At 34.2% G+C, this 19,620-nt stretch overlaps 1 protein-coding gene and 1 non-coding gene across 4 annotated transcripts; both read right to left on the reverse strand.

Moving 5' to 3' along the window:
• Window positions 1–1,022: 1,022 nt before the first annotated feature.
• On the reverse strand, window positions 1,023–13,508 carry LOC115976292 (protein RIK). Of its 3 annotated transcripts, none has more exons than XM_031097491.1 (12): window positions 13,313–13,507; window positions 8,552–8,780; window positions 7,261–7,359; window positions 7,106–7,140; window positions 6,935–7,010; window positions 6,193–6,324; window positions 6,025–6,102; window positions 5,469–5,562; window positions 5,279–5,396; window positions 4,374–4,926; window positions 1,923–2,139; window positions 1,023–1,751 (listed from the first exon to the last, which is right to left on the reverse strand). In XM_031097491.1, exons 1-12 carry the CDS (start codon window positions 13,372–13,374, stop codon window positions 1,630–1,632), a joined length of 1,815 nt encoding a protein of 604 aa, XP_030953351.1. In that variant the 5' UTR covers window positions 13,375–13,507; the 3' UTR covers window positions 1,023–1,629. The 3 variants fall into 3 exon arrangements, with proteins under 3 accessions (XP_030953351.1, XP_030953350.1, XP_030953352.1); XM_031097490.1 differs by having other exon boundaries at window positions 1,923–2,157; XM_031097492.1 differs by lacking the exon at window positions 1,023–1,751 and having other exon boundaries at window positions 1,923–2,669; window positions 13,313–13,508.
• Window positions 13,509–14,850: 1,342 nt separating this feature from the next.
• Window positions 14,851–14,922, reverse strand: TRNAP-AGG. Its single transcript has one exon. It is a non-coding gene; the product is annotated as a tRNA-Pro (tRNA).
• Between the last annotated feature and the right edge of the window lie 4,698 nt (window positions 14,923–19,620).

A 19,620-nucleotide genomic window follows, 5' to 3' on the forward strand; every position in this document is an offset into this window, starting at 1 on the left:
TGATCTTCTGGTAGAAAATAATTCGCTCTTATAATTGGTATACAATAAAATAATATAAATGGTGATTCTAATGAAAGTAATGTTGTACTAATCATAATTTGCCACTCCATATTCTATTTGAAGTGTTTTATGATTTTTTTTTTTTAAAATTTTACGAATAAAATGTTATGAAATTTACATCCAATGTGTCAACGTACAAATGATGAGTCAAGGGCCTTATAGCTGAATTTGCACTTCTTCGTGCACAAAATGATTAAGGGTTTAGGGAGGAAGAATTCGAGCTGTGGGATTAGCAGCAAATTACAATCTCTAAAAAAAGAATTAAAAAAAAAGTACAAATGATGATCTCATAGAGCAATAAGCATGACCCTTGCCTCAGGTTGATGGTCTTTGGAGAAGAACAAGACCCTTTTTGTCTTAGGGTTCGCCCCTATGAATTTTATTTTCAATTACTTTTGGTAGAAGTCCAATAGGATTTAAATCTGTACTTTTTTTTCTGAATTTTTTTTATTAAATTAAATCCATTAAATACATGCCAAAAAGGTGAGTGTGATTCATGGCAGATATAGTGCGGTAGATAGATGAAAAATGCAGTTAGAAATTAATGTGAACTATGGAATTGGAAAAAGGATATTGAATACAACATATCTTATTAAAAAAAAAAAAGACTCTCTGAAGGCATGGTCAAGCAGAGTTTGTTGGGCCATCACTCTCAAGACTGAACGAACTTGGCTAGTCTAGTCTGAAAGAGACTTGACCATGTGCAACTTGAATTTTATTCAGGTCCTAGTAAAAGGATGCTTTTGGTGCAAATGTCATCATCATATATTTTATTATAGATTCATTGCATTTGGAGCTACAACTTGCAACGTGGACTATATGGTCCATTGTTGTTAGAAATAAGAGAATTCTTTCTGTCGTCATGTTCATGTGCAGTGTACCCCTTATTTGACCAGGAAAATTCATTTTTTTTCCACCAAAATGCAAAACAAACATTTTCCAATAAATGTTTTCCACCAAGGTACAAAACAAATGTGGGAGTCTTTTTCTTCTTTTTTTGGGCCTGTAAGGATTAACCTTAAGGAAAAGAATTTGCGTTCAATACAGATCGAATATTTTGCAAATTATGCCAAGCCCAAGAACTCAACCTAGAGCCCTCTCTAATTTTTCACCACTCATTTTGCAAATACAAAGGAGCAGATTACTTCATGATTCATCAATATCAGTTGCTACTCAAATATCTGCTTCAAAGAGTCAGAGAGGAATATGGAGGGGGAGGAGGGGGAATTTATCATTCATGTGAGATGACCAATTAATTAAAAACTATTCCTATCAACAAAGGAATACTATTAATGTACACCTATACTCAATTTGTGAATAATATACCATAGGTCTTCCCATTGCCTGCCCAGCCGCCAATGAAACGCATGAGCAGCATATCTACAGATCCAAATTGCTACTCAACAAGCAGCACTGCATCTGAACGTCCTTGCACCTCAGACCAGGCCACTCCGGAAAATCTAAACCATGCTCTGCATGTAAATTCAAAACGGCAGGTGACTGGTATACCAGCCTAGCATATCATTCCTTCTCATTGCCAACAATCAACCAATTTACATGACCTATAACCTATAAGGCCCAGAAGGGCTTTCGAGCTGCTACTGCACTGGAGTTGCCACTAAGTGGTTCTTCATAATTTTCCTCAGGGTCGTCATCCTCCTCCCCATATTCCATCAACCCGACCAAAGTATCTGAAATGACACAGTTAGATACATTGTAAAATAAAATCAATAAGCAGGGTTTGCAAACAGAAGAAAACAAGGAATGTCCCTGCCTCTAGTACAAGAAACAATAATCCCATCAACATTATATCATTATTCAATGCGAAACTAAAAACAAAGCAGATTAAGTTTTATTCCTACCAGGAACAGAATCGGGCTTTGTTTTGTTCAGAATATTGTTCTTGTCATGCCGTTTAACAGAAGGTGTCGATGAAGTAAATTTTGGTGGAGGAGGTGGTGGGGGCATGGTTCTCGGTTGGGGTATTGGCATTCCATTGGATGCTGACTGGACCAACTTCTTTGGAGCCGGCATAGTTGAAACATTTCTCACACTTGAATCTGCAGATGGTTCAGCTGGCTTTAAAAATTCCAAATCCTGCAGTAAGTTAGAAAAGACAATCCAAACCTAATTCCTCAATAACAAAATAATGGTTATATACAACAATCTCAAATAAATCACAGAAATTTTCAGAACTGCAACACAAAATATTTTGGATAAAAAATTCTGTGCTGCAACCACTAAATGTTAATGAGGTCAAAATCAAAGCTAGCTTTGGTGGTTGCTGAACTTCTTCTCAAGAAGTAGTTTGGCAGTCCATAGTATTGATGATGGCGCCCATTAAAGAAGCCAACATTGGCCCAATGGCAAGCACACATGCACACACACACACAACAAGAGTGACTTGTGTTTTAACACAGTTCAGCGAAAAGACACATAAAACCAATCAGCATAAATCTAGAATTGGCGCCTGATCAAAAGCTATGAAGCCATAAGCACCCTAGCCATGGCACCTCCACAATTGAAAACCCTGTGAACATACAAACCAACGACCCAATAGAGAGGTCCAGAATCTGCCTGTTAGCTTCATAGAAGGTCAGAGAAAATACCTGAAATATTAAGCACTGAAGTCAGCAAAAGACAGCAGACAGCCTTTATAGCAATGAGAATGAAAAATTATCACACACAAGAACACTGTAGCAGGAGGATTTATTGAAGTAAACAATCACGTTGATACCAAAGAAAACACAACCACATTCTAATAAACAAATGCATCAATGAAACCTTTTGTAAAAAAACTCCAGAACGGATAAAGTTTGGCTCCACACATGTTTGGAGCCTTGGGCTCCAACCACCAATAGGAGGATGGCATTTTTCCTTGTCATATGCAATACATGACTCACTTAACCCAACCAAGTGACACAAGTCATCTTTCTATTGCCGGTTGGAGCCAAACCTTTTCCCTCTTGAACATCAAGCTACAAGGGGAAGACTTCATAAATGAGTGGAAAGACAACTCAGGAAGGGTGCATTCAATTCACACAAAAGTAAAAATTAGACTTGCTCCAACATCCCTAGCAAGACTATAGGAAGCTTACAATGCACACCCTCAGCTCTAATAGAGGTAGCAAGAACCAAGCTACTGATAAACTCATCACCCTCGGCTCTTTTGAAATCAATCACATACAATAAGCAAGCTGACAAGTCCAAATAACACTCAACCTGATGTTTGTTGTTTGAAGCCCAGTTAGAATTATATATTGTACAGAAGTGATGCAGGACAAAAGGAATAGGTGCATGCACGTGCACACAACCCCCCCCCCCCCCAAAAGAAAAAAAACAACACACACACAAAGTAAAATAAAATATGCATACACAACACAACTTTAATGTATAGATTCATGGTTAATGATAGTGTCACCCATTTGAGCCCACCCAGAGCTACTCGCAATACAACCAAGCCTAACTTGCTCAGGGTTAGGGAAGCTAGAATAGGCATGAAACTCACCATAGCTCAACCAAGCAAAAAACAAAACAAAAAAGAGCCAATATTCATTTCATTTCATTTCAATCCTTGGCATACAAGCAGCTGATGTAAAGGCCAGGTAGTTCAGCCATCATGTGCCCAGAGATAGTGTATGCCTGCAAGCAACACCATCCCAAAATGGGGCAGGAAGATGAATTTGTCCAGCACACTGTTTGTACAATAGTTTTTTTTTTTATAGGTAGACTGTTGCACAATACCACACTATTGTACAATAGTGTGGTATTCCATTCAAGCAAAGGGCTAAAATGATGAGAAAGAAACTCTGAACCAAGCATAATGTTCCCAAATCTTATCCTGGGCTTATTACCTCTCAACATGTCCTCCCAATGTCATTTATCAAATCTAAACAATAGAAATCTAACTTACCTGTCTACACTATTCTGGTACTACACTTTAAAGCAAGAAACAAAACAATCTTAAAATTTAACAGACAGTATTTCAGGCAACCAATTGCAAACCTCCCGTTATTACCTTAAGAAAGCTGCAAAAGCTTTCATAAAATGATTTCTTCCCAAAATCTGGAAAGCCAAGATTGTGGACTTCGCAATATATTTTATAACCTTATTTGCTCATTTTGTTACACTCACTAAATTCACAGCCAAAGTTTATTAACAAAGAAATCTATAAACTTAGATTCACCCAAGGAATGTCCTTTATTTTAGCTTCTTTTACTTTCCCATTTAAGGTGATCAAAATCCAAATAAGATTTGTAAGATTATTCCTCAGCCATATTTGGAAAAATCTAGCTGGGATTCTGCACCAATACCTGATAGGTTTTTGCTGGGAACTTTGAGCCAGTTGGTAATTCCTGAAACTTCCGCTTCTGTGGAGGCCGTTTCTCTGTCTCAGGATCTGAGATACCACTCAACTTTGGTTCTTTGCTTGGTACTGAAGTTGTAGGAGCAATTGTAGAGGTGACAGGAGAAGGCAACTGCCTAAGGGCCAAGGCTACTTGTTGTAACGGTGTGGCTTGAGGATATATCCCACCATATCCATTGTAGCTTGTTCCACTAGATACTAAAGGCTGGGGATAGCCAATTACATTTCCTTGAGACTGCACATTGTTCAAATATCCTCCAGATTGCGATACTAGTCCTTGAGGAAAACCAGGAGGGATCCCAGGGACTCCAACTGAGGAAACCAGGGGTGATGGTGTAGAGCCCATAGTTGCAGATGTCAAACCAGGAGCAGAACTTGTATTTACTTTTAGTTCATTCCCGGAACTCTGAACTCCAGCCAATAACTGCTGTGGAGGAGGAACGGCACTATAAACCTGCTGTGGGGGTGGAACAGCACTATAAACCTTACATGATGAAACCCTAAAGAGTTGGAACCACAGGTTATTTTCCAATAGAAATAACAAACTACAGTGCAAACAAATGGTGTTATCAAGAACTGTTTGATAGAATTAGATATTCATGCAAAGAGCACAACTGATGCAATGCTGAACTCTTTAGATTACCACACAAAAACTAAAGTTAAAAACTTAAAGAGCAGGTGAAACAAATGGTTTGTATTAGTAACATATTTAACATAGAAGTTCTACACAACAAAATAAAATACAACAGCATAGAAGATGGTGATAAAGAAAAAAGAAGGAACTGTATAACCCCATACCTACTAAACCCATACAATGCATAGAATAATTTACATCTAGCTTAATTCAATTACCTGGAAGCACCACACTCTACACTGATTGTATCTAACAAATTTTCAGCCAAACGCTTAGCATCTTCAAGACTTTTTGGATTATTGCTTGACAAAACTAAATGCAGTGGTTGCTGTCCTTCTGCAAGCATTATAAGAGTTAGAAAATCAAAAGGCCTGTAGAAAGATCATATTTCATACAACAAGATTGTACCTTCTCCATGTGAGCTTTCAATGTTTCCCGAACCACGTCCTCTTAGTAAGACAGTTGCTCCTGTTTCATTCATAATGTGATTTATATACTGGTCCTGCATGTACAAAACCGAACAGCCACCAGCACAAAAAACAATCTCTCCCAATTGTATGGAGATGTCAGAGAAAGCTAAAACATTAGAATCCCTCATCCTCATCAATGTGTAAAACAAAGTTCAAAATAACAAAACAAAAGAAAACAACATTTACCAGAAATGTAAAAATAAAATAAAAAATTAGGAAAATTAATCAGGAAAGAATAAATTGGATCAGAACATAATATTACACAAAAGCAATGTGCTAAGTTTAAATTAAACCTCAAAACCAGTTCTCTATAAAAATTTTAGGAGAGATAGAACTGGCTTGCTCTATGCACAAAGAGAGGCACTCAGGCGCACACAGACACACACACAAACTAACCATAGAGAACTACATTGCCATGGTTAAGTTATCAGAGGAAAAAACAAAAGAAAACAAAGCAAAAGGGAGGGGAGATGGGAAGGAAAACAATATCTTACATTTGGTCCACATATACGAGCAGCAATGTTCAATGATGGGTCTGGTTCAAAGCCCAAAAACACACTTGTGCTCAGTGCCTGAGTAACCATAATCAATTAGAAAATTCATGTGTTGTAATCCTCATTAAACCTTAACACAAAAATGCTTGCAATGCAGCACATCCCTACCTTCACTCCATTGCTTATAGCCAGATGAAAAGTGGAAGAAGCTGGCTGCAAACTCTGACCTTGCTTCAGCATTTCTTCAACCATGGCAGCAGCACGATCAACTGCTAGTATCCGTTCAGCTGTATCTTTTAACTGCAGAGGCAATCAGGTAATACAAGGAAACCAAAGGCATTTATCTTTATCCATATGACTCATATACCAAGGTTTATACAAAGGAGCAGTAAGTTAAACTGGCTCATGAGAATATAACCAATGGGACAAATATTCTGGTTTATTTCAGTTTCAATTTATTAAGTATTTAAGTTATATGGTTCCTGTATTATGTAAAACATTTATTGTAAATCAAATTTCTTCTTTTGAAATCTACACTAGCCATGTTTTTCTGTAGAACCATCAACAGTTCATTTAACCATCTGTGCATGTTATAACTATCTGAGTATATAAACAGATGCATACATCAAAACGAACATATTTCCAACTGGCTCGTGAGAATATAACCAATGGGAAAAATATTCTGGTTTATTTCAGTTTCAATTTATTAAGTTATATGGTTCCTGTATTATGTAAAACATTTATTGTAGATCAAATTTCTTCTTTTGAAATCTACACTAGCCATGTTTTTCTGTAAACCATCAACAGTTCATTCAACCATCTGTGCATGTTATAAGTATTCAAACAGATACATACATCAAAACAAACCAACTATTCTTACATAATTGTGCACAGCATAAATCACACTTACATGAGCTCCCGCAGAGATATGAAGATATAATGGCTTTTCCCCATCAGGCAGTGCATTTGGTGGACGGTACTTACCCCTGAAACAGGAAATCAGATTATGCATTACATTCATGACAGCCAAAATACCCCATTGAAGAGGCTCCCACAGAAATGCCTTTGAAGAACTACAAACCTAGTTATAACCACAGCACCTGTGAACTTTTGAATCTGCAAGTAAGCTAAGTTGGTCAACACCATAGAAAAATAAAAAAATTTTAAAAAAAGTGTTCAACTAAATTAAAAATAATAATAAACAAATCATCCAGTCATGCAAACTTGAAAATTCACCTCCTCCTGCGTCTGCCGTTTTGTGAGCTTGTAACGAACAGAAGACTCAGCATCATTTATTACAATTTCTCGGGCTATTAACTCATCTTGAATCTTTAGCTATTTTCATTCGTACAGACCAAAGGAGAAATGAGTAACAGATGAACATTCAAAATAAACAACAGATGACTAAGGAAGAAAAATAAAAGAAACAATAATGAATAGAAATCTTCAGTAAACTATAGTTCAACATTTACAATCATAATTACAGGCAAGTGGCAGTATATGTAACAGGAATTAATATTTAACGTGGCAAATATATTATTTGTATGTCCCTTACATGGAATCATCGTTTTCAACCAGCTACACCATAATATTCCATTCTTTTATGTGCACAGTGCATGCATAGCATTCTTCTAACAGATCCAACACTATATTTATCCTTGCTGATATGAAACTAATTTTTTTATATATAATATTTTATTAAAAATAAAGAGGACAAAGCCCAGGTACAAGGCAGTGCAACAAATTAAGACCTGCAATTACAAAATCCAAACAACTAACTGTCAAACAACATATTATGCAACAAAAGACAACATTTTTATTGAAGGACTTGAATACATCTGAAAGTTGGGCAGTAAGTTGTGATAGAAAACAGAAAATAAAATATATTCAAACTAACACAGAGAAAAATCCCAAGTGACAAATCATATTAAACATCGTACAAACAAAAGGAAAATTGAAATAGATGTAGAGAACATGAATAAATGGTCTCTAAGTTTGACAAAAGGCACCAACACATCATTCTGTCTTACACAATATTGTGCATAACCCTTCAGTTATATTTTATGGGAAATCAGAGCAACTTGAATTTAAAAAATAAAAATAATATCCTAATATTACCAAAAGTGATGATTTCAAAATGTTCTTATATAAATAATCACTTTTATTTATTACCAAACCAAAATAACGTCAGCATGCATTTGGCATGGCAAATCACTTCCTGTTATTAAAGCATATATATACATACATAGACTTTCAACGAGAATGCATACATCCACAGCTGCACCCCACATATTTGATATTAAAAAATAGTATATATAAAATATATGTGGGTGTGTGTAATTTGAGTTTGTCTCCAGAAGAGAAAACAAAATTGTTCCCCAAATACAGTTTGGTTGAAGCTAGAATATGACTCCAATTGTAAAGTATACCACAATGACAAATACTGCAGCAAAGTTCAACCAACATAAACCTGCCGAAGCCATCAGAAATCAATACAAACCCAGATAAGGTATCTCAGTTGACTTACTTTAGGGACAATGGTGGCAGTGTGTTGCTGTATAGATGATGTCTGAAACACCTGGGGTATGGTTGCACAGCTAGCCACAAGTGGATTCATTAAAAGGGCACTGGATACTGGAGTTGCACCAGGAAGTGCAATCCCACCAAGGGCTATGTTGCCAAGTGGTAGGACCCCAGATAACGCTACACCAGCTGAAACAAAGGACTCTGCAGGTTGATCCCATTTTCTCTTCTTCCTGCAACACTCACTAAAAGTTAAATATTGCAAAATATTGCAGTGCTTATCATAACTAGGAACTGGCAAAGTACAAATATCGATTCCACTAAACGGAATAGGAATCTAGCCAAAATCAAATATACATTTAAATTGATTTGAGACAAAGCCATAAGGTAATAACAGTAGCATCTGTATGGTAAAAAAACGTGAATCATATCTAGACTTTCATGATTAATACGCTTTAAAACAATAGAATTTATGTACATCTTTCCATATCTGAATTTTCAATCTCAAAGCTTATGCAGATGGTAAGGACCTCGAGGAAAATCAGGATTAAATACCAAAAAATTCAAGAATTTTGGTCTAGCTTCGATTGTGGGGCCTTCTTGGCAGTCGTCATGGGCTATTTTATTATTGAGTATTAGTATTATGTTTCTTTAGCTTAGAAATTTGTTGTTTTAATAAAGTTTTACCAAAATAAAAGTAGTTTGTTAATTTCTAGATTTTCTAAAAATGGGCTGTGACAGGTTTTACTAGGCCCATGAGTCTCATTTTATGTTTTAGGTCCATTTGGTATTTGGTATAAAAGTTCTTGATAAAATACCACTTGTTTCAAAAACTTAAGTTATTAGGAAAGGCTTTTTTTTTTTTTTTTTTTTCAAAAAATAAGTTCTACACGCAACCAATGGGTCTTGAACCAACGCCCTCACCCTCTATCCCATTATTATGGGAGGAGGAAGTACCAATTGAGCTATAGCTCATATTTGAAAATTATGAATTTAATCATTTAACCATTATTCTAAGATTCTCCCTCATGTGTGGGTCCAAACTCCACCCTAATAGATAGTGCTCAACACATGAGATTTTTCACTTTTTAAATGGGAGGTAGAGCGGAGAAAGGGTTCAAACTCAAGGCCACATGTTTTGATGCCATGATAAATTACCACTTGTCCCAAAAGCTCAAGTTGTTAAGAAATTATGAATTTAACCAATATTCTAACAGTTCTCAATTACTTTTCTTTATTATTAGGGCTGTCTTTCTAAGGAAAAGGTTAATTAGGAGTCCTAATCCTTCTAGGAGTAGTAGTGGCAATTAGTGTATACAGAAGTCTTTTATGCGTTCATTAAAAGAGATAGAAAAAATTGAATTTAATAAAATTCTAGTGGGTGTGATTGCCTTCTCCTTCCTAAGTGTGATTGCTTGGTGGGGTTTTATAAGAGTCTTTATCAGGAACCTAAGGATTGGAGGCCCACTGTTGATGGGTTAGATTTTGCTAGTTTGGATGAGTCTGATAGGCTTTCTCTTGAAAGGGAGTTTGATAGAGAGGAGATCATTGCGGCTCTTTGGGAGGCCAAGGGCGATAAGGCTCTTGGTCCTAATGGCTTTACCATAGCTTTTTTCCAAAAGTGTTGGTGTGTGATTGATGAGGATGTTATGGCTTTTTTTGCAGACTTTCATAGCCAAAGCATCTTTGAGAAATCTCTGAATGCTACTTTTTTGTATTTGATACCTAAGAAGATTAATGCTGTCAATATTAAAGATTTTCAGCCCATTAGCCTTATAAGAAGTTTATACAAACTTTTGTCAAAAGTGTTGGCTTATAGGCTTCGAAGTGTATTGGACAAACTTATATCCAACTCCCAAAATGCCTTTGTAGGGGGAAGACAGATTCTTGACTCAGTTCTTATAGCAAATGAATGTTTGGATGGTAGATTGAAGAGTGGTGTTCTGGGTGTGATTATTAAGTTGGATATAGAGAAGGCTTATGATCATGTAAATTAGAATGCTTTGTTTTACCTTATGGAGAGGATGGGTTTTGGGGAGAAGTGGGGGAGGTGGATGAAGGCCTGTATCACTACAGTTCATTTCTCAGTGCTTATTAATGGGCCCTCGGCTGGCTTTTGTGGTAGCTCGCGTGGTCCTCATCAAGGAGATCCTTTATCTCCTCTTTTGTTTTTGTTGATGATGGAGGTGCTGAGTAGGTTATTGAGGAGGACAGAAGAGGGTGACTTTCTTAGGGGGTTCTAGGCAAGCCCCAATGTGCGAGGATATTTGCATATTTCTCATCTTCTATTTGCTGATGATACTATTCTTTTCTGTGATGCATCTAGGGAATGATTATTATATATACGGATGGTGTTGATCTTTTTTGAAGCTATTACAGGCATAAAAGTAAATTTTGGCAAGAGAGAAATTGTGCCAGTTGGTGAGGTTGGGAATTTGGATGCTTTGGCTCGTATTCTATGTTGTAAGGTTGGTCGTTTGCCTATGTCTTATTTGGGAATGCCTCTTGGGGCTCATTTAAAAGACACTTCGATTTGGAATCCTATTTTAGAAAGGGTGGAGAAAAAGCTCGCTGGTCGGAATCGGTTGTATTTGTCAAAAGGAAGTAGGCTTACTTTATTGAAGAGTACTTTGTCGAGTCTCCCAACTTATTATCTATCGTTGTTTACAATTCCGCAACACATAGCAGGCAGACAAGAGAGGATTCAGAGGAATTTCCTATGGAGGAGTTCTAATGAAGTTTTCAGATATCCGTTTGTTGCTTGGGATAAGGTTGTTTGGCCGGTGGAGATAGGGGGTTTAGGGATTCGAAAGATTGGGCTTTTTAACCAAGCTCTACTTGGGAAGTGGCTTTGGCGGTTTGGGAAGGAAGCTACCCATTTATGGCGTCAGGTAATAGCCACCAAATATGGAGAGGGTAGTGGAGGTTGATGCACTAGAGTTGTGAGAGGGACTCATAGTTGTGGGTTATGGAAGAATATTAGGAAAGGTGTAGACAATTTTTTGGGTCATGTGGTGTATGCAGTGGGAGAGGGCAATCGTATTCGGTTTTGGCATAACCCTTGGAGTGGTCCTAATCCTTTGAAAGAATTATACCCGGAATTGTTTGCTTGTGCTGTGGTTCAGGAAGCTCTGATTTCTAACATGGTTATTTTTGCACCAGATGGGGCAAGTAGGAGTTGGAACTTCCTTTTCCGTCGCAATTTTAATGAATGGGAGTTGAGGAGATTTTATTCTTTCTATGAGCATATCTCTGCCAGGATTCCTAGTGGGGAGGGTGAGGATATCTTGATTTGGCAGTTGAATCGCAGTGGTGTTTTTGATGTGCGATCATTTTATATTGCTTTATTGAAAGCCCCTTCTGTTTCATTCCCTTGGCAGAGCATTCGGTGTGTAAAGGTACCTAAAAGGGTATCTTTCTTTTTATAGACTACTGCTAGGGGTGGGATTCTCACAATAGATAACCTTGTTAAGAAGAACTTGCCCCTTGTTAACTGGTGTTGTCTATGTAGGTGTGATGAGGAAACTGTGGATCACCTTTTGCTTCATTGTAAGTTTGCATCTGCTTTGTGGAGTGAGGTCCTTATTATGTTTGGGGTTCAGTGGGTGATGCCGGATACTATTGTTTCTCTTCTTTTTGCTTGGAGAAATTGGTTGGGAACTTAATCTTCAAAGGTTTGGAATATGGTACCAACATGCCTTATGTGGTTAGCATGGAAGGAACTCAATGCCTGAACTTTTGAGGACGTTGAGAGACCTATAGATTTGTTGAAGAACTTGCTTGCTAGGACTTTGTTTGAGTGGTCTCGTATTTGGGGTCTTACGCATTGTAGTTCCTTGTCTAATTTCCTTATCTATATTAGACTTTCCTTATGATTTGATTGTATTTGTTTCAAGGACAGTGAGTTTACAATCGTAAACACATTGTTCTTTTCATCAATAAAACTCTTATTATCTATCAAAAAAAAAGTGTGATTGCTTGGGAAACCCAGCGGGATTGCCTAGAGCTTATCCTTCTTTGTTTCTTGTTCTATTCATTGTTTTAACAAAAAAACAACCACCAAACTCATTCAAGATCCAATCTTCTTGTTACTTACTCTACCTAAACCTTTAAACATCAAACCCTATTCAAGGACCCTTCAAGGTCTCATCAAAAACACCAATTTAGTGTTGAATTCCTTTAATAAAAAACCTACATCCAAAATCGGTTTCCGAGCACATTAAGGATTCAATCCAGCATCGAAACTGATTTCAAAAGTATGAAGCAAACCAAAACAATTTGTCAATAATCATGTGAATTTGAAACATTCAATTCAACAACTTCCTTTTCCTCTTAAGCAGAATTAAAAAAAAAAAAAAAAAAAAACACACAGTTTATTACAAAACTATTATTTGCCTCAATTGCAAACTAATAACCATAGTCTCTTAAGGAAGAAAATCATAATATGCCCTCAAATTATGCCATAAAAAAATGTAATTTTCTTAAGTATTTCATAATCACATTCCATTGTAAATCCCAAAAACCAACGAAAACACAGATATCCCTCAATCCCTCATTCAAAAAAAAAAAAAAAAAAAAAAAAAAAAAAAAAAAAAAATTTCATACATAAACGTAAAGATCCCAAATCCCTAAAAAAAAAAAAAAACCTATCTCCCTCCAAAACAAAGAGAACCCAAATCTATAAAACAATGAGTACGAGAATAAATAATATGCGAACAAAATTTAAAGAATAAATTATTGAATTCAAGAGTACAGAAACCAAAACCTTTGCCTTGTTTGTGAGACATCCTCGGATGAAGAAACCTTAGCGCCACTCTCCTCTGTCATTTTTTTTGGTGGTTTTGTTTTTCTTTTGTTTTTGTGTAAATCGGCGATTGGGAGAATTGGGAATGCGAATGGGGGGTTTCGCTGCGGTGGTTGAACTATAGGCGGTGGTGGTGACTGCTGATTTTCTTTTTCTTTTTCTTTTTTTCTTTTTTCTAAGAAGTTGTGGTAGCCAATGAATTAGCGCCACGTATAGGGAGTCACGTGAATTTTATACCACGCTCGCGCGTGTATTTTTTTCTTTTAAATATACACGAGGCTTCTGTAAAACCATTTAAAAATACAAACTTATTTTAGTGGTAGGTTCAATTGGTAAAATTTTTTAGGGTTGTATAAGAGAAAACTCTCTAAAAAAAAAAAATTTATTTTAGTGGATGTGAATTTTGAGAATTTAATGGTTTGTTTTTATCTATTAATATGCTTATTAAATTTTGTTCAAATCAAATTTTATTTATTATTAGATCAATAAAATTATTTTTTATTTATAATATTAGATCATAAAAACTTAAAATTTAAATATTTGATTGATTACATAATTACTGATCTTTGATTTTATGGAAATTTTGCAAGTATGAAGTATATAAAAGAACATACAATCCAATGATTGTATTTTCAAAATTCATATCTAATAATATATATATAATTTTATATCAATAATAATTGTATATAAATAGTTAATATCTTGATGTTGTGCACACCATTTATTTTTGTTACATAATTTTTTTTTTTAATATTTGACATAGTTGTAATTTTTGAAAATTATATTAGTTTACTTAGAAAATTTATTTTGGACTCTCATATGTTTTTTTTATAGGACTCTCATATGTTCAATTACTTAAAAGGCCATTTTTGTTAATATTTATAATTAAAAAAAATACATATATTTAACAACATATAAATATTTGAAAGTTATTTTGGTTTATTTAAAGAAAATTATTTTGGAAAATAACATCTTTTGAATCTTATCGATTGAGTTTCATTTAGAAAAAATATATATATCTCAAGTACTTTTAAAACATTTTTAATTAACAAAATATATTTTTAAAAAGCATTATTAAGTGAAAATTGCCATCGAAATAAGATTTGTATCATTATTTCAAATACTACCCTTATTGTTTTATCTCAAGTTGATATCTTTAAAATACTCACTTTCTGTGGTCAAGAAATGGAGTTAAAGCCCACAAAATTGCCATTGAAATAAGATTTTTATCATTATTTCAAATACTACCCTTATTGTTTATCTCAAGTTGATTGTCTTAAAAATATTCATTTTCCGTGGTCAAGAGATGGAGTTAAAGACCACCCAAAAATATTTAAAAAAAAAAAAAAAAAAAAAAAAAAAAAAACCACAATAGAGGCAGGCCAACTTGGAAATGAGAGAGGACCATTGGGATTAGTGTCGTAATAACTCATTCTTTTGACTAAAGATTGGCGTCGTAACAGTGTGTAGACAGACAGAGCATAAAAGAAAAATAAATTGGGGCATTCCGAGAATTGAACTCGGGACCTCTCGCACCCTAAGCGAGAATCATACCACTAGACCAAATGCCCTTTTTGTCTCTTATAAGACACAAGGTTTTTTTTTCATTGGATGAAACACAGATTTTATTTTGCATAGTTTTTGTTTTGTTTTATTTGGCTAACACTTTGGGTCGTTTGGTAAATGATTTCTGTGGGAGGTTTTTTCCCGCACACACTCAACTCATTGTCTGCTTTGAGGAGTCAAGCCCGCACGGATTTGTCCTTATCCCCGAGTGTGGGAACCTTGGGTGGACGGATCTTCGGGCCAAGGGCTTGCCTTGTAGCCTTTTACACCGCACCCTTGGAGTCCCACATCGGTTAGAGAAGCGCCCCACGCATGCCTTATAAGCCCTTGGAGCAAGGCATACCCTCTGTATTTTCAGCATTTTGGTGAAACATAAAAAATGAAAAGAAAAGGAAAAAATAAAAATACACCAAACCTATATGCTTTCTCTGTAACACATGACTAGAATGAAATTTCAAAATTTAAAATATAAAACTTGACTCCTTTAGTACTGTTTTATGTGTGTAAACTGTAAACCATTAAATATTAAGAAATGTTATGTCTACAATATTCTTCATAACAAATTATAGATGCTAAGTTGTTAGTAGTTATTAAATTTGGACTAACCTAGTACCCAAACCAATCTAGGTGTTTTAATGGATTGTTTCTGTGTAAGACATAGTCAAATCCTGTCAAACATGGCGGGTTTGTGATGACCCAGGTAGCCCGGATGGATTTCTATAACCTAGTTGGGATTGTGAAATTTGTAAAACTAGTCGCTAACCTGTTGAATGCACGGAAAACTATTAAATATGAGTTTCAAAAAATATTTTTATGAATTTGTTTTTGCTATTGACAATTGTTTCTATTGTAATAGTTTGAAAATTTATTATAGGACAAATTTTAACATGACTACATATTTTGAAAATCTAATCGATCGTTACCTTATTGAATTGCAAGTTCTTAATTCACGTCAAATTTCATGCTAATCAAATTTTATTTACTATTAAATTCATAAACTTATTTTTTATGTGTAATTTTAAACTACAAAAACTAATTTAAATATTCGATTGATGATATAGTTATTGATATTTGATATTCTGGAAATTTAGTTATTGTTTATATTTTGTACTTTCAGTTGGTTCCTATGTACTAAGAATGTTTGTTTTGTTATCCTTAAATTTTCATGAGCATATTCTAAGAAAAATAGTAAACCAAAAACTGCCCTTTAAACTATGGAAGCTCATTTACCACAAACCAAAGCATTATACTTCTTCATCAAAAAGTCAAGCTTTTATAATACTGTATAAAAGATTCTCAAATCATTGTCCCAAAAAAGCCAATTTGATACAAGTCTAGCAAATAAAAAATTTGAATATCCTATCGCAAGTCTATCAAATAAAAAATTTGGATATCCTATTGCACCATGTACGGAGCCATGGTTGGACTTGGGGGGCAATGGCCCTCCTAAATTTTTTTTAAAATATATTATTTATATATATGGATATTTATTTAAAATATATTATTTATATATATGGATATTAATAAAAGTACACGTTTACCCTCAACAATATCATTGATTATTTTAAGAGTATTGCTGTAGTCACAAATTTTTCTAAAAATTTTTTACAAACTGTTAAGGTAACAAATTCTTATTGGTTTGCATTTGAGCCTACTACTAACACTATTTTTTTACTTACCAATAACTACTCATCACACCAGCAATTTGTAAAAAAATTTGTAACTCTATAATTTTACTCATTTTAAAGACCATAAAATTTTTTTATAAATCTAAAATCTAAAACAAAATATACAAGCCTAAAAAAATTAGTCTAACAACAAAAATTACCAATAATAAAACTAAAATAAATAAAAATTAAGCCTAATCAACCAATTTTACCAAAACAAACAACTAGACCCTTTAAAAAATTTTAAACGAAATAATTTTGTTCTTACCCAACAATGCACACATCAAAAATATTAAAAAAAAAAAAAAAATCAAAGGGTAAGTATAAGCAGAATCAAAGGCCAAAGTCATTGCACACAATCAAAAGCAAAGCCGCCCCCTAACTCTAAGTTCTGGTTTCGTCCCTATATTGCACTATCAGCCTTACATAATTTTGTAACTTCAAATCTTTGCATAAAGGTTTAATTTGTGTTTTTTGATTTCTCAAGAATAATGCTAGAAGAAACTAAAAATGCATTCATATACCATCAATCACTATCACATATGCTTTGACACCAAATGGTCTTAATTAATTTGATTTCACTTCTCTACAAATTCAAATTTATATTCACCAAAGATCACACAAAATATTTATATGAAAATTAGCAGTTATACTACTTAAGAATTGTAATGCAATAGTAACTGATATAATATATTTTTCTAAATATTTAATCACTGTTCAATAAGTCATATAAAAAAATAAAAAAGTTCACTATAACAACATATAATCATGCAGGGGAAATCATAGAAAAAAGTTTATTGATAATAAAAGTGTCTTACAAAGTATTGCTAAGGATGGGAGGGAGTTCCCTTTGCCCCATGTGCTCTGATTCAATAGGTAATGCATATGTTGCCATCTATTTTGCTCCTTTGTTTCTATTAACTGATACAACATGTCACCTCACATCTTGGAACTTGGAAATTACTTCTCTTGCTTCCTCCTGGGCCCGTTTGGTACATGTATTTAAACACATGTTTTCAATTTTTAAACAACATCATACGTATTTCCACACATTTTTTCACCCACATTTATTTCCAAAAAAACTGAAAACTGTTGTTTAAACACACATACCAAACAGGCCTAGGTGTCCATAGGAAGGAACTATGGGTGGTTGCAAATAATTCACGTTGAAAGAGTGAAATTGGATATCTCTTGTTGAAACGATGCTACGGGAGGGAGTGGACCCTTGTGCGTTAGGTTTAGGGTTTGTGGAAACATAATTAAGATTTTGTTGAACTGGGGAAAAAAAGTGAAGTCTATCTTTAGAGACAGGAAAATCTAGCTACAGAGTCTCCTTACGTTTAAGGTTTATAAATTTATCGGGCAAAAACCCAAATAAAAAAGCAAAATTTTAAAAATAATAATGATAATATATAATGATGTGAAAAATTATGAGAGTTCAAAAATCTACGTGGCGAACTCTAAAGAAGTCAACAAAAAGTCAAAGGTTTCGGTTTTATAGTATATATAAAATATAGATTACATCTATAAATCCACTTTATTAACTTCTTTACTATTTAATATGTTATAATATGGTAATTTAAAGAAAAGAAATCCTAAAGAATTTTTTTTTTTTAAATGCACTTCTTCGTTTGTATACATATCTCCAAGACTCTCATCCTATAAAAAGATTACTCTGTTTATTATGAAATCTTGATTTTGAATTACAACTTCCAATTTAATTTAGGCATATGCCTATTTTTTTTTTTTTTTAATTCATAGATTTATGTTATGATTTTTCAAACTTATTTTTATATATGTATATATATTTTAAATTTTTTTATTTGACCTTACTGCTCGACCGATAACCCAACTTGTAGACTGAGTTAATGTCCGATTTGGATTTAATAACTATGGTTACTAGTTCTAATTTAAACTCCTCATGTCACGCTCCGAACTTAACTATAAAGACAAGCACATGACAATGGCCGCACACTTATAAAGTAATCACCCTACAAGTGTACAAGGCATTCTGAACAACTAAAATTTATCCTCAAAATTACATCAAATAAATCCAGAATACCTCAACAATTTCTTTATGAATAGATCTCCAATAATTGTAAAGGAACAAAATCCAAACCTCATGTACATAATGCCAATTGGCCAATAAATATAAGACTATTACAAGACCATCTAATCCCAAAATCACTAAGCTTCTTTCCTGCTCACAAGACAGCAACAAAACTCTCCAAACTTGCTATTCTTCACAATCTGAAACTGGAGGGAGGAAAGGGGGAAGAGTTGACAACTCAATAGGCAACTCAAGTCTTAATAAGTTCTATCAAGCAAATAGATCTGTAAAATAATAAGTTGTACATAAATCGAATATTTTAGTCTTACAATTATATCATAGAAGGATTAGAAAATAATCAGTTTTCCATATATCAAAAGCTATAATTTACAATAGGTTCCAAAAACACATAAGCAATTTCAAGGACTCAAAACAATTCAAATACTTAAACATAATTCATATTCTTAACAATATTTTATGACGATGGTTAAGCTATATCCTTGTGACTGGGCATTAGATTCAGCGTGAAACTAGTTTCGTGCTAATGTATATCCCCATTAGTTATCTCTAGAAACACGATAGGCTCATGATGCCTCAGATATAACTAGTTTCGGTACCAATGAATAATCCCTATTGGTTGGGTATCAAAGTCAAACATACTCAGACTGTCCAAAAATCATATATATCAAATCATAGTTCAAACATAAATATATCTTATTCAAATACATATATAAGAACATATATTCAGTTATCAAAAATATTTATGATAATTCTTTATTCTTTACTTTAAATCAATGTAGACAAAACAATTAAATAAAATTGTAACTGTAAGGGCGGGCTTTAGCTCTTAGGTCCAAAAGATGAATGGACTAAGGCCCAAAGAGCCCAATACAATAAATTTGTAGAGAGTAGGCCAAAACGCTAGGCTTCAACGAAGTGGACGACGCCCTTAATGGGCTAAGGATGGTAAGAGAGCAAGGAAAAGT

Source organism: Quercus lobata, chromosome 2 (genome assembly GCF_001633185.2).
Source record: "Quercus lobata isolate SW786 chromosome 2, ValleyOak3.0 Primary Assembly, whole genome shotgun sequence".
In the NCBI taxonomy this organism is placed as follows: Eukaryota; Viridiplantae; Streptophyta; class Magnoliopsida; order Fagales; family Fagaceae; genus Quercus; species Quercus lobata.

Coding starts and splice junctions, on each gene's coding strand:
- LOC115976292 (XM_031097490.1), bottom strand. CDS start 13,374: ATGACAGAGGAGAGTGGCGCTAAGGTTTCTTCATCCGAGGATGTCTCA. Junction 7,141..7,260: donor AACGGCAGACGCAGGAGGAG/GTGAATTTTCAA, acceptor GCTTACTTGCAG/ATTCAAAAGTTCACAGGTGC. Junction 5,563..6,024: donor CTCGTATATGTGGACCAAAT/GTAAGATATTGT, acceptor TTGTACATGCAG/GACCAGTATATAAATCACAT.